Source organism: Pagrus pagrus (genome assembly GCF_965226575.1).
Source record: "Pagrus pagrus genome assembly, chromosome: 16".
Lineage (NCBI taxonomy): Eukaryota > Metazoa > Chordata > Actinopteri > Spariformes > Sparidae > Pagrus > Pagrus pagrus.
Genome location: NC_140200.1, coordinates 308,860 through 322,500, shown reverse-complemented (window position 1 = coordinate 322,500; position 13,641 = coordinate 308,860). Strand labels below are relative to the sequence as shown.

The 13,641-nt window shown below is 43.2% G+C and overlaps 1 protein-coding gene across 2 annotated transcripts in view; it reads left to right on the top strand.

Moving 5' to 3' along the window:
- The window catches only part of LOC311271210 (serine/threonine-protein kinase PAK 6-like), a 19,037-nt gene extending 5,955 nt beyond the window's left edge, over positions 1-13,082 (top strand). For both annotated transcript variants that reach the window (XM_084376788.1, XM_084376789.1), the window contains exons 2-10: positions 485-651; positions 1,523-1,762; positions 6,065-6,643; positions 6,854-7,312; positions 10,228-10,361; positions 10,465-10,591; positions 11,127-11,252; positions 11,560-11,694; positions 12,219-13,082. In XM_084376788.1, coding sequence (XP_084232914.1) covers positions 1,562-1,762; positions 6,065-6,643; positions 6,854-7,312; positions 10,228-10,361; positions 10,465-10,591; positions 11,127-11,252; positions 11,560-11,694; positions 12,219-12,386 — 1,929 coding nt within the window. In that variant the 5' untranslated portion in view covers positions 485-651; positions 1,523-1,561 and the 3' untranslated portion in view covers positions 12,387-13,082. The remainder of the gene's footprint in view (positions 1-484; positions 652-1,522; positions 1,763-6,064; positions 6,644-6,853; positions 7,313-10,227; positions 10,362-10,464; positions 10,592-11,126; positions 11,253-11,559; positions 11,695-12,218) is intronic.
- The last annotated feature ends 559 nt before the right edge of the window (positions 13,083-13,641 follow it).

Sequence of the window (13,641 nt, the reverse complement as noted above, 5' to 3'; positions counted from 1 at the left end):
AGCCTGAAGTATCGAGAGAGTCTTGCTGCCCGTTACGTTCACAGGAGGGCAAACTGTTCAGCAGGATGGCGCTCCTTCTCATACTTCAGCCTCCACATCAAAGTTCCTGAAAGCGAAGAAGGTCAAGGTGCTGCAGGATTGGCCAGCCCAGTCACCAGACGTGAACATTACTGAGCAGGTCCGGGGTAAGATGAAGGAGGAGGCTTGGAAGATGAAACCAAAGACTCTTGCCGACCTCTGGGAGTCCTGCCAGACGGCTTTCTGCCGTTCCAGATGACTTCATCAATTTAAGTCACTGCCGAGACGTGTGGACGCAGTCCTCCAAGCTCATGGGAGTCATGACCGAGACTTTATGTTCTGATGCTACTGTTATTAAACTCAGTGCCGAGGCCTTCGTGTCAGGCACTGTGTGTGTACATGATCTGTTCATTATCAACGCTGAGTTGATGTGTTGTGACAAACTGTTGATTTTTCTCCTCCTCAGACTGACCGGATCAGAACCATCCACATCCTCCACCACTCCCAGTGAACAAACAGGAGGACGAGGAGCAGGAGGAGGAGGAGTCTCTGTCTCCTTCAGACCGATCTGATCTGATTTGAACCAATCAGGAGCCGGTTCACCTGCAGCTGAGAGACAGCGGCTGACGTCAGGTGAGAGCTGATGTGACCTCACTGAGTTCAGAGCAGCTGATTGGTTAGCTGTCAGCTGTTACAGCTCTTCTCTGGTCCAACATGAACTTACTGATGAATGAAGAAGGTGATCCTCAGTGAAGATCATGTTACAACCTCAGATCTGATGAAGATGATGAAGACCATCTTCATCATCTTCATCATCTTCATGATCAATAAACTGCTCCGTGTGACAGAATCATCAGTTTGTACTGACGCGAACACGAACAATCAAAATAAAATAAAATATTTGAATAATATAATCCAGCAGCTGGACCAATCAGAACCAATCAGAACGTCTGTAAACTGATTATGAATCTAAATATTGATCATCAGCATGTGACAGCTGCTGGAGCTGAAACAGTTAATGATGCACACAGGTGAGTCTCACCTGGGCTGTTGGGTCGGTTTGTGTCTGACGGGCGAGAGAGAGGGAGAGAGAGAGAGAGAGAGAGAGAGAGAGGAGGTCATGTGACTCAGCTCAGGTAAAACACCTGAAAACAGGAAGAGAAGCTGTCGGTTCACACACACGACGAGTGTGTGATTCTGCCTGTGTGTTTGTGGTGCATGTGTGTGTGTTCTCAGTGTGTGTGTGTGTGTGTTGAGAGTTTGTGTGTGTGTGTGTGTTGAGAGTTTGTGTGTGTGTGTGTGTGTGTGTGTGTATGTTCTCAGTGTGTGTGTGTGTGTGTGTGTGTGTGTGTGTGTGTGTTCTCAGTGTGTGTGTGTGTGTGCGTGTGTGTGTGTGTGTGTGTGTGTCTGTGCGTGTGTGTGTGTGTGTGGACCCTGCATGATGTCCAATCAGCGGCGGCGCTCCTCCAGCTCTGAGTGTGCTGCTTCCTGTTGTTTCCTTCAGGTCTCATCATCGCCCTGTTGTCGCTGCGTTGCCGTGGCGATGCTGCGCCGCAGGAAGAAGAAGCGCAGGCCAGAGATCTCAGCACCGCGAGACTTCCAGCACCGCGTCCACACGTCTTTTGACACAGCTACAGGACGCTACGTGGGTCTGCCGCCGCAGTGGCAGAGCGTCATCGACACGCTGAGGAGGCCACGCCCCCTGGTGGACCCCTCCAGGGTCACTGAGGTCGAGCTCAGGAAGGTGAGGCGGGGCTGCGGGATCAATTCTGTCATCATACAATAAATCTGCCAGTATTCAACGCCACATGTTCCACCTGTTAGCTGACATGACACATAACCACAGCAGCGACAGAGCTAACACATGCTACGCTAACTTAGCTCCTGAGGTCGTACAGGATGTAATCAGTGTCAGTGATCAGCTCCACAGAAGAAGCTGCTCATCTCTGAACAGTCATCGTTTTATATCATCATGATGAGTCAGCTGTTCAGTCCCACACTGTTAAAACTGTCAGATCTGTGAGCGGACCCTCAGAGCTAACGGCTAACTCTGCAGGCCTCCTTCAGATAAAGAACATTTGACTTGTTTCATTTGTGCAGTTTAGTCACAAAAGCAACCCGAGTCAGGACGAAGCTCTCGGTCGTCGGTGTTCGTCTCAGTGTCTTTCTGATGCTGGTCTTTAAAAACTCACTGCAAGATCCTCGTTGAACCTCATCAGTCTTGAATCTGTCAGATGATTGTTACAGTGAAACTGGGTCATCAGGAAACAACATGACAACAGTGTACAGGTGTATATCCGGGTTATTAAAGCTAATTAGAGCAGTAATTACACTGAACCTGGCTCCACGTGCACGACACGATACAGCTTTTATTTTGATATGCAGAGGAAGCTTCCTCCTGTAGTGTGTGACCTCATCACAGGTCAACAAGCAAAAGTAACTTTTCATGCTAAAGTCTGAAACGAGTCTAAATCAGATCATTCTCAGTTCTCACTCAGCAGCTGCTGACGGTGCGTTTACTGCTCGTCTGTAAATGTCAGGTATGTTTCCATACAGGTACGGTCAGGTATACACGCTCCACCTGCAGTATGTCTCTGTCAGCTGACCTCAGACCAGACAAACATCAGACAGAAATCTTTTCAGGATTTAAACCTCCTTAAATTCATTAACTTCATTAAATTCATGTGTTTATTCCATCTGGAGGTTATTTTCAATGAATAATGTGATTCAGAATTATAACAAAGATAAATTCAGATTCTGATCTGAACTCAGTTCTTTTGAAAATAATTCACTGTTATTAAGTTCTAAATGGACATTAAAGTTAAAATTATAACAGATTATTATTAATTATTATTATTATTTTATAGAAACAAAGTGTTGCTAGCATAAAACAGAGTTGCAGTAGGATAAAATAAGATTATGTTAGCACACAAAGTATCTCAGTATAACGTATTGTTAACGTAAAGTAACATTAGCATGAAGTCCAACAACACGTTTCAATGTTCATAAGAATGAGACCATTTAAATAAATATCATATTTAATTCATACATTCAATTGTTTCAATAAAATACTTCTTAAGAGTAAACTGTTCATTTATATCTTTCAATCTGTTCAATATTCATTCATTTCACAAAATCTATTTTATTTAATGTTTTGGCATTTTGGAATTGCACATGGGTAACGTTAGCATAAAAGACTAACATTAGCATCCATCGTATTGTTAGCGTAAGGATAAAATGACAGCATGAAAAAGTAACGAAAAACACAATTTCTGTTAAAAAGTAAGATTAGCTAGCTTTAGACCTGTGGTAATTGTGTTACTCTGACTAACTATAAATACTCTGTGACTCTATAAATACTCTGTAACCCTATAACTCCTCTGTAACTTTATAAATACTCTGTAACTCTATAAATACTGTCATAGCCCTGGCTCAGAGAGCAAGACAAAGTGGGAGACCACACACCTTTAAAGTAACTTAACTGAAATTTATTTATAAATGTTACCCAAAACAACATAATAAAGAAGTCTGTAATCTGTAGAGTCAGTAATGTATGCAGTGTTGTTTGTAATTGAAGTGTGGTGATGATAACACAAACAAACACACAAACCAAACAGGCAGCAAGTGGTCAGAGAGAGAGACAATGGGAATGAGGAGCCAGCTAAGTAACCTGGGCCCAGGCTGCCCAGGTGAATCTCATCCAATCAGCAGCTCCACCCATCTACCTGAAATGAGCCTGCAAGAAAAAACAAACAAAGGACGACCAGGAGAGGGCGGGGTCGTCACCCCCCCCCCCCCCTTAAGAGCGGAGACCCACTAGGTACTCTGCGAAAACATATCAATTATTTACAAAATACAGTGATCACATCAAAAACAGAATGGACAATAGCCACATTTTTTCACTTTACAGTATTGACAGAATGACACGACCTTCCGCAGTTGGTTGGGAGTAACAAAACAATTCATACCTTCTACTGATCCCTCAGGACCATCTCACCCCCTCCGCAACCTGGGTACCTACAGGAGCATTTTTAAGAGAGCCGGACAGCCCAAAATGAACACAGACAAAAGGCAGAAATATGGTAGCATTAACCATTACTCCTAACAACTAGAAGGCGCGAGAAAGGGCATCAGCCATTACATTTTCCCTGCCTTTTATATAGCGAATATCCAAATGATAAGGCTGCAAAAATAATGCCCACCTCATCAACCTCTGGTTAGGATTTTGCAAAGAACGCAAGAAGATAAGGGGATTATGGTCTGTGTACACTACAAGAGGGGTTCCTGAACTCGTATACACATCAAAATGCTGTAATCCCCAAATTAACGCCAGGGCCTCTTTCTCAATAACTGAATAGTTTAACTGATAGGAATTGAACTTTTTTGAGAAGAACCCAACTGGTCTCTCTACCCCCGCAACATCAACTTGTAACAGGACTGCACCAGCCCCCACATGACTGGCATCAACCTGCAATGTAAAAGGCTTATCAAACTGTGGTGCTGTCAACACAGGAGAGGAACAGAGGAGAGCTTTAACATTTTCAAAAGCAAGCTGAGCCTTATCTGACCAGACAAACTTCACCTTAGACTTCAGAAGATCTGTAAGGGGTGCCACACCTGATGAGAAATTCTTACAGAAACTTCTGTAATATCCCACCATGCCCAGAAACCGCATCAAGTCTTTCTTGGTTACAGGAGGTGAAAAATTCTTAATGGCTTCCACTTTAGCCTCAACAGGGCGAACCTATATAATATAACTCTATAAATACTCTGTGACTCTATAAATACTCTGTAACTTTATAAATACTCTGTAACTCTATAAATACTCTATAACTCTATAAAAACTCTATAACTCTATAAATACTCTGTAACTCTATAAATACTCTGTGACTCTATAAATACTCTGTGACTCTATAACTCCTCTGTAGCTTTATAAATACTCTGTAACTCTATAAATACTCTGTGACTCTATAAATACTCTGTAACCCTATAACTCCTCTGTAACTTTATAAATACTCTGTAACTCTATAACTACTCTATAACTCTATAAAAACTCTATAACTCTATAAACACTCTGTAACTCTATAAATACTCTGTAACTCTATAACTACTCTATAACTCTATAACTACTCTCTAATTCTATAAAAACTCTATAACTCTATAACTACTCTGTAACTCTATAACTACTCTGTAACTTTATAAATACTCTGTAACTCTATAACTACTCTGCAACTCTATAAATACTCTTTAACTCTATGACTACTCTATAACTCTATAAATACTCTGTAACTGTATAACTACTCTGTAACTGTATAAATTCTCTGTGACTCTATAACTACTCTATAACACTATAACTACTCTGTAACTCTATAAATACTCTGTAACCCTACAACTCCTCTGTAACTTTGTAAATACTCTGTAACTCTATAACTACTCTGTAACTGTAAAACTACTCTGTAACTATAACTACTCTGTAACTCTATAACTACTCTGTAACTGTAAAACTACTCTGTAACTATAATAACCCTATAACTCTATAAATAATCTGTAACTCTATAACTACTCTATGACTCTATAAGTACTCTGTAACTCTATAACTACTCTCTGTAACTCTATGAATACTCTATAACTCTATGAATACTCTGTAACTCTATGAATACTCTGTAACTCTATAACTACTCTCTGTAACTCTATGAATACTCTATAACTCTATGAATACTCTGTAACTCTATGAATACTCTGTAACTCTATAACTACTCTCTGTAACTCTATGAATACTCTGTAACTCTATGAATACTCTGTAACTCTATGAATACTCTATAACTCTATGAATACTCTGTAACTCTATGAATACTCTATAACTCTATGAATACTCTGTAACTCTATAAATACTCTGTAACTCTATAACTACTCTCTGTAACTCTATAAATACTCTGTAACTCTATAACTACTCTCTGTAACTCTATGAATACTCTATAACTCTATGAATACTCTCTGTAACTCCATAAATACTCTGTAACTCTATAACTACTCTGTCTCTGTGCAGACGATTGTTAGGGGGAGTTTTATCGGCCATGGCGACTACATCTCTCACGTGATCTCTGAGATGACCCGTCTGTCCGTCACCAGCTCCAACTCTCTGCGCCGCAGCAGCCCCTCGGCACGGAAACGGGCCCAGTCGCTGGGTCGGCTTGGAGAGCTGGCGGAGGACGAGTCATACCAGTACGAGGAGCTGAATCAACGCGGCGGGAAGACGGGCGGGAGCTCCACCTACTGGCAGGACCGGATCCGACAGGTTCGCAGCGAGAGCGGCAGCCCCAAACTGAACGGAGCTCTGCCCAGAGCCAAGTCCTTCTGTGAGGTGGGCACGCTGTCTGAGGCCACGCCCACCACACCTGTCACACCTCAGATGACGGGCGAGACGGGCTCGCCAGATGGACAATATGCTCACAGTGAGGGGGCGGGGCTAAGACAGAGACCGACTTCCTGTCACCACAACCTGCAGAGTGTGGAGCCCAACAGCAGAGCTCACCTGAGACTGAAAGCACCTGTCAGTCAGCTGCCGGACCTGCTGTCGACCTCCAGAGAAACTCCCAGAAGGCCTCACTCCTCCTACGACCTCAAGGTGAGACGCGTCGGTAAAGTTCAACACAAAGTCTCTCTGAGATTGATTCAGCCAGTTAGCTTAGCTTAGCATAAAGACTGGGAACAGAGGGGAACTGCTAGCCTCACAGTTAAAACCACGGAATCAACTGAAACCAGCTGAAGAAATCTGTTTTATTCTGAACAGAAGTAAATTATTTGACGCTCTTCTTCACGTCTTCTTCTCCCCCAGCTGACCTCGCCCTCCTCCCCCCTCCTGCTGCCTCCCCCTAACAGCACCAGCAGCCCCCTGGTCGCAGGTCGAGGGTTACCTCAGCGCTCACTCCGCCCCTCCAGCTTCAACACCGGACTGGCTCCAAAACCTTCGACCTCCCTGAACCAGGGCCCGTCCCAGCACCGCCCCTCCCCCACGGGCTCCCCTGGACAACCCCCCTCCCGCCTCTGCCCCTCCTCCCCACAACAGACGGGACCCGGCGGCAGGGGGAAGGTGACTCACGAGCAGTTTAAGGCAGCGCTGCAGATGGTGGTGGACCCAGGAGACCCGAGGTTGACTCTGGAGAACTTTGTGAAGATCGGGGAGGGGTCGACAGGTGTGGTGTGCCTCGCCCGGGAGAGACACAGCGGGCGACAGGTGGCGGTGAAGATGATGGACCTGAGGAAGCAGCAGCGCCGGGAGCTGCTCTTCAACGAGGTAAACAAACATCATCAGACAACAAGGACATGAAATACAAATAACTTCAAACGTAAAATGAAACAAATAATTTAAAATAATGTAAAATACAAAATAAATAATATAGAATAAAATAAAAGGTGTGTTTGGTTCCAGATCTTCAGAAACACTGAACCTCCATTTTATCTTCTGACTATGAGATCTGCTGCAACTATCAATATTCTATAATCAATTACCAGAATATTTTCCTGCCCAATTAATAAACTGTTTAATCTCTGAAACATCAAAAACAAGTGAAAGAAACATGTTTAATGGACAACAACAACAACAACAACTACAACAACAAACAAGAGGAAACCATCAAATATGGAACTTTGTATTTTTGCGTTCAAAAATGACTTAAAACGATTAATTGATTAATTGATTGTTTTTATTGTTGAACATTTTAATTTCTTTTCCATTTATCTGTAAGAACAGAATGATTTTAACGTCCTCAGCTGACTCACTGAAGATAATTAGTTTATATGACGAGTTCACTGACATCATTTAGTTTAAATATGTAAATGAGTCGATCTCATTAAATATGAGCTCACTAAGACAAGCTCACCTGTCAGTCTCACCTGACACAAACTAACTCATATTAACATGAATCATCATCTGCACTTTGTCGATTTCATTGATCTTTGGCAGCAGTTTGATGAAACTTCATCAGAGGATTTAAAACTTGTTGTGAAACCTCTGATAAATGTTGCTGCTCGTATTCTTTCATATTTCTGGTGATAAAGTTTAATTCAACTCAACTTTACTTACAATCTGAGATCTGATGCAGAATTGATTTTATATTCACCTGATTCACCTTTAAGTAAGATAACTAAAGAATAAAATAGTTTATAGACACTAAACGTGATTCTGGTGGTTCGATGTTTGTGACACTTGTTGTTTCTGATCGAACTTCATCGTCCAGTTTGTTCACTTTGTTTTACTTGTTGCACATAAATGACAAGTTTGAGTTTAATAATTTAATTTCATCATTTTAGTGTTAAATTAATCAGAAACACTGAACACCAGCCTCACCTGTCAGTGTGACATCACCAGCCTCACCTGTCAGTGTGACATCACCTCACCTGTCAGTGTGACATCACCAGCCTCAGGGGCGCAACTACCTACTTTCTGAGGGGTATGCAGACATATTATAGGCGCCCCCCCCCCCCCCACCACCCTTTTTTTTCTATTTTCTTCAATGTTTCACACACTTTTATTTTTCATATTTCAGCAGGTGATCAGCAACAACAAAAAACAATGTAATAACATGTAGCAGTGGGTCTGTATTGCAAATATGACATTATGGCATCTAAACAACAGTTTTTATATGTTTCAGTGTTACCACTACATTGTTACATGGCGTGCCCTTGCACTCGCCCATTTATCAAGAATGGCATCAAATGAAATAGACCGTGCCACACTGTTTTCAATTGAGATCACTGCTAATTGGGTCAGGCGATCATTGCTCATACTCGAACGAAGGTATGTTTTGATAAGCTTCAGCTTACTCTTTTGAAAGGTAACACTCTGAAGTTTTTCCCCAAACTGAAATAATCACTGTAAGTGCTACTACCATTGAGTAATCTAAGTTGGAACACACTGAAGTAGAATGTTTTTATTCTCGCCTGAATTTTTTTTTTGCAATCAGATGCCTGCTCCTCCTCCTCGTCCTCCTCCTCCTCTTCCTCCTCCTTCCCATCATTATTCATACCTTTCATACATTTCCAAATGTTTTTAAATTAACTCAATAATATCTCATAAGAAACAAATCTCTATCTGTCACTAAATGAAATCATATTCCTGGCATCTAAATACTAAGTAACGTTTTGAAAGAATAAAGAACGTGTTTCAGTATCAGATCCTTCCTCCTCTCCTGTCTCCGTGCTGCTGTCCTCCTGCTGTGAGCCTGCACGTTAGAGGGAGGGGCTGCTTGTCTCAGTCAGCAGCGGTATACGAGAGTTTGCAAGGTATTAGATTTGTGACAAACTATAGGATTAACGATTAGATGACACACAGACAGCTTTCTTTTTAGCTTGTTTAACGTTAGCTGCTCTGCCCCGTGCTGCGACTGTGAATGCGGAGACGGAGCAGATTAAAATATCGTGCTCTACATGTTCACGTTAATGCATGTTGAACAGGTGTACTGATAAAGTTTTGGTAAAGGTTTTATTACACTTTACTAAATAGGAGCATTGACAGGAGCATCACTACAAACATGTTCCTTTATTTTTCTTGACATGATCTGTAATCAGTACACAGTTGCAACAAGACAACAGTAACCTGTCGTTTTACTAGTAGTAGCTTTAGCTAACCTGAATATTTACAAGCCTCCTCTTGATACACTGACATAACTTACCCACTGTCTTTCAACCACTTAGAAAAACTTTTTTTCATTCCCTCAAAATCTTTATCCTTCTCCCTCTTTCTGTTTTGTGCCCCCGAGAGCTTTCTCTTCTGCCTCTCCATCTCTGCCCCCCGTCTGTCATGTAAACAACACGATTCAAAATGGGAAAAAAAAAAAAAAAAAAACGCGCTCCAGCGCGTGCTCGAGGGGGCGCGCACTGGAACGGCTATAGTGTGTTGTGTGTGGGAGGGGGCGTGAGGAGGGGAGGTGAGGGAGCGGAGGGGCGCCTAATGACATGCCTCTCTGTTACTGATCATATCATTGATTTACACATGCACAAACAGCTGTTAAATACATAAAATGCCGACTCAAATTTTTTTTCCCCCCATCGCTTTGGCGCCCCCTCTAGCGCGGCGCCCCTATGCGCCGCATATAGTGCATACCCACTTTTTGCGCCACTGACCAGCCTCACCTGTCAGTGTGACATCGCCAGCCTCACCTGTCACTGTGACATCACCAGCCTCACCTGTAAACTGTCCCTGTGTCTCAGGTGGTGATCATGAGGGACTACCGGCACCTGAACGTGGTGGAGATGTACCGCAGCGCTCTGGTGGAGGAGGAGCTGTGGGTCATCATGGAGTACCTGCAGGGCGGCGCTCTCACACACATCGTCAGTGAGACCAGGTGAGCAGGAAGTCGCACACAGGTACCCATCTGATTGGTTTGATAGTTGTGGTTTTATATTACTTGTACGGTGTGTGTGTGTGTGTGTGTGTGTGTGTGTCAGGCTGAACGAGGAGCAGACAGCGACGGTGTGTGAAGGCGTCCTGCAGGCGCTGTCCTACCTCCACTCACAGGGAGTCATTCACCGAGACATCAAGAGCGACTCCATCCTGCTCACACTGGACGGGAGGGTAACACACACACACACACACACACACACACACACACACACACACACACACACACACACACACACGCACCTCTTCTTCTTCTTCTTCTTCTTCTTCTTCTTCTTCTTCTTCTTCTCCTCCTGAGGGTGAGCAGGTGATGAAGGGGCTGCTGGCTGCTGGTCTCAGGGTGGAGACTCCTCCTCCTCCTCCTTCTTCTTCTCCTCCTTCTTCTTCTTCTTCTTCAGGGTGGAACATGTGTCATCACACTGTTGGTGATCTGGACTCGTCTCAGCACTGTGGGCGGTGGAGGGAGTGTTGTGCTCTGTGGGGGCAGGAGAGCTGCTGCTCTCCTTCTGATTGGTCAAATATTGTTTTGTTTTATTTTGTCTTGTTTTGTTGCTTTGTTTGTTTTGTTTCTTATGTTTGTTTGTTTCGGTGATGCACACCTGATTTTGATTTATCTTTGAGAGTAACTAAATAAAGTTATTTTTAAAGTCAAAGTCTCCTCCTTCTCCTCCTCCTCCTCCTCCTTCTCCTCCTTCTCCTCCTTCTGCAGATCAAGCTGTCAGACTTCGGTTTCTGCGCTCAGATCAGTAAAGACGTCCCAAAGAGGAAGTCTCTGGTGGGGACTCCGTACTGGATGGCTCCTGAGGTGATCTCTAAAAGGCCGTATGGGACGGAGGTAACATCCACGAAACATCCTGAATGTTCATCATGAAGACACATTTTACTGAAGGCAGGATGTGAACAGACTTCCTGTCTTAGCTGGTCCATGACCAAGACTTCAGGATGAAGATGATCATGAACTCTCAGAGGAGTCCTGTTCATATTATGAAAGTGAAAAGTGTGATTGAACTTTTAGATGACTGAGAACTGTTCCTCAACATAACTTCAGAACTAACAGGATCATTTTCACCTGATAACAACATGTAGCTTGTCTGGTAGCGCGGTCTGATATGCGGGTGAACTTCCTGTTTCCTGTCCTTCAGGTGGACGTCTGGTCTCTGGGCATCATGGTGGTGGAGATGGTGGACGGAGAGCCACCATATTTCAGCGACACGCCCATCACAGCCATGAAGAAGCTGAGAGACGAGGCAGCACCGAGTGTGAAGAACATCCACAGGGTCAGAACACACTCGTCCTTGTTCTTCTATCTTGACCCCTCTGGCCTCAACCTTCATCTCAACCTTCATCTCAACCTTCATCTCAACCTTCATCTCAACCATCATCTCAACCTTCATCTCAACCTTCATCTCAACCATTTTTATTTAATGAACCAGGTTCACTTTGTATCATGTACAAGAAAATACAAACACACACACACACACACATAGAATAACTTGTTTTAATGACAAAATGAGGACACCAGTCCAGAACATGCGTTGTGTGGACCAGCCTTTCACTGACTGGAACCAACTTCCTGTGGCCCGGTCAGTGTTTAGTCCCATGTAGGGAGAATCAGAACACACTTCTGGGTTTAGTGTCTCTGTGAGCACCAGTTAACACTCTCAACAGCATCAGTCTTATCCAACATGGCCGCTGTGGGCCTGTATGATTTACACTGTATGATGATAATCCACTGCTAAATAATGATCTTTGTGACAGGTGATGTGGGGCAGTGATTGATGATGTCACTTCCTGTGTTCAGGTGTCTCCCGTGTTGAAGGACTTCCTGGGCTGCATGCTGACTCGTGACACTAAGCAGCGCTCGAGCGCCGCCGACCTCCTGGAGCACCCGTTCCTGCTGCAGGCCGGCTCACCACGCTGCCTGGTGCCCCTGGTGGAGCAGCACCGCAAACGCATGTCGCTCTGCTGACACCTGAGTGTATACCTGAGGAACACCTGAGACACACCTGAGACAAGGGAACACACCTGAGACTTACCTGAATTCAACTGAGACACACTTGTGATACATGTGAGACACATCTGAAACACCTGAGTCAATCCTGAGAGTATACCTGAGACTGAGACTGAAGACAGATGTGTGAGAGTCACCTGAGACTTACCGTGCTGTCTAATTAAAGCTCCTGGTGTCTACACAGTGAGGAGGACGACACGCTGATACAGGTTTTAATCAACTGTGAGGACTTCCTGTCACATTAGCACCTGAGTCAGTGAGCTAGTTAGCTAGCTAGCTAGCTTAGAGCAAGTTTTTCCCCTTTTCAGTGAATCTTTATTGAAAGACATGATGAACAGTCCTGAGAGATAAACGGCAGCAGGTAAACAGATCAGCACAGAGACTGGCTACAGTTAGCATGTTAGCAGTCAACAGAAGTATTCGCTGGAGTTTTGGTCCTTTAAGACAGTTTTCTTTATTTCATAAATCCTGTCTGACTGTTTTTACACATTATTTTCCCATGATGCTCTTGTGTTGAAGGTGAAAACTATTTTTCCTGTTTGTAAATGAAAGAAGAGGATTCATTTTAAAACTTGCACAGTTTCACACAGAATGTGACTTTTGCACATGTGACTAAAATATTTGTATGTTTTCTTTTATAAAATACAGATTTGAATAAAACTGTTGACTCTTATTTCTCCTCTTTTCTCTCAGACTGCAGCAGCATTAGTTCTCACGTTCAGGTGTTGAAGCTGTTCATCTGTGAACATCGAACACAACAGTGAAAATGTCACTAACACTCAAACATCTTCACCTGTTCCCACTTCATCATCACTTCCCACCAAACATTAGACGTCTGATAGACGTCCAGATCATGTCTATATTGCGTCCGTCGGTCCAAGACCAATTCTGGACCACTACACGACGTGCAAACTAGGTCTGCTATTTGGACGTCTAATCATGACCCCACTTGGACGTCAATATGCAGTTGAACATTTGAACGTCGGGCTAGGTCACTTATTTCGACGTCTAAGACAGGTGCAGGTAATTGACATGATGTAATTTATTTATTTACATTATTATTATTATTATTATTATTATTATTATTATTATTATCATAGTAGTAGTAGTAGTAGTAGTAGTAGTATGGGCATGATGACATATTTTGTGATTAAACATTATTTTTGAATAAAAGTAATATTTTTGTTTGTTTACATTTTTGTTTTTCTCTTTT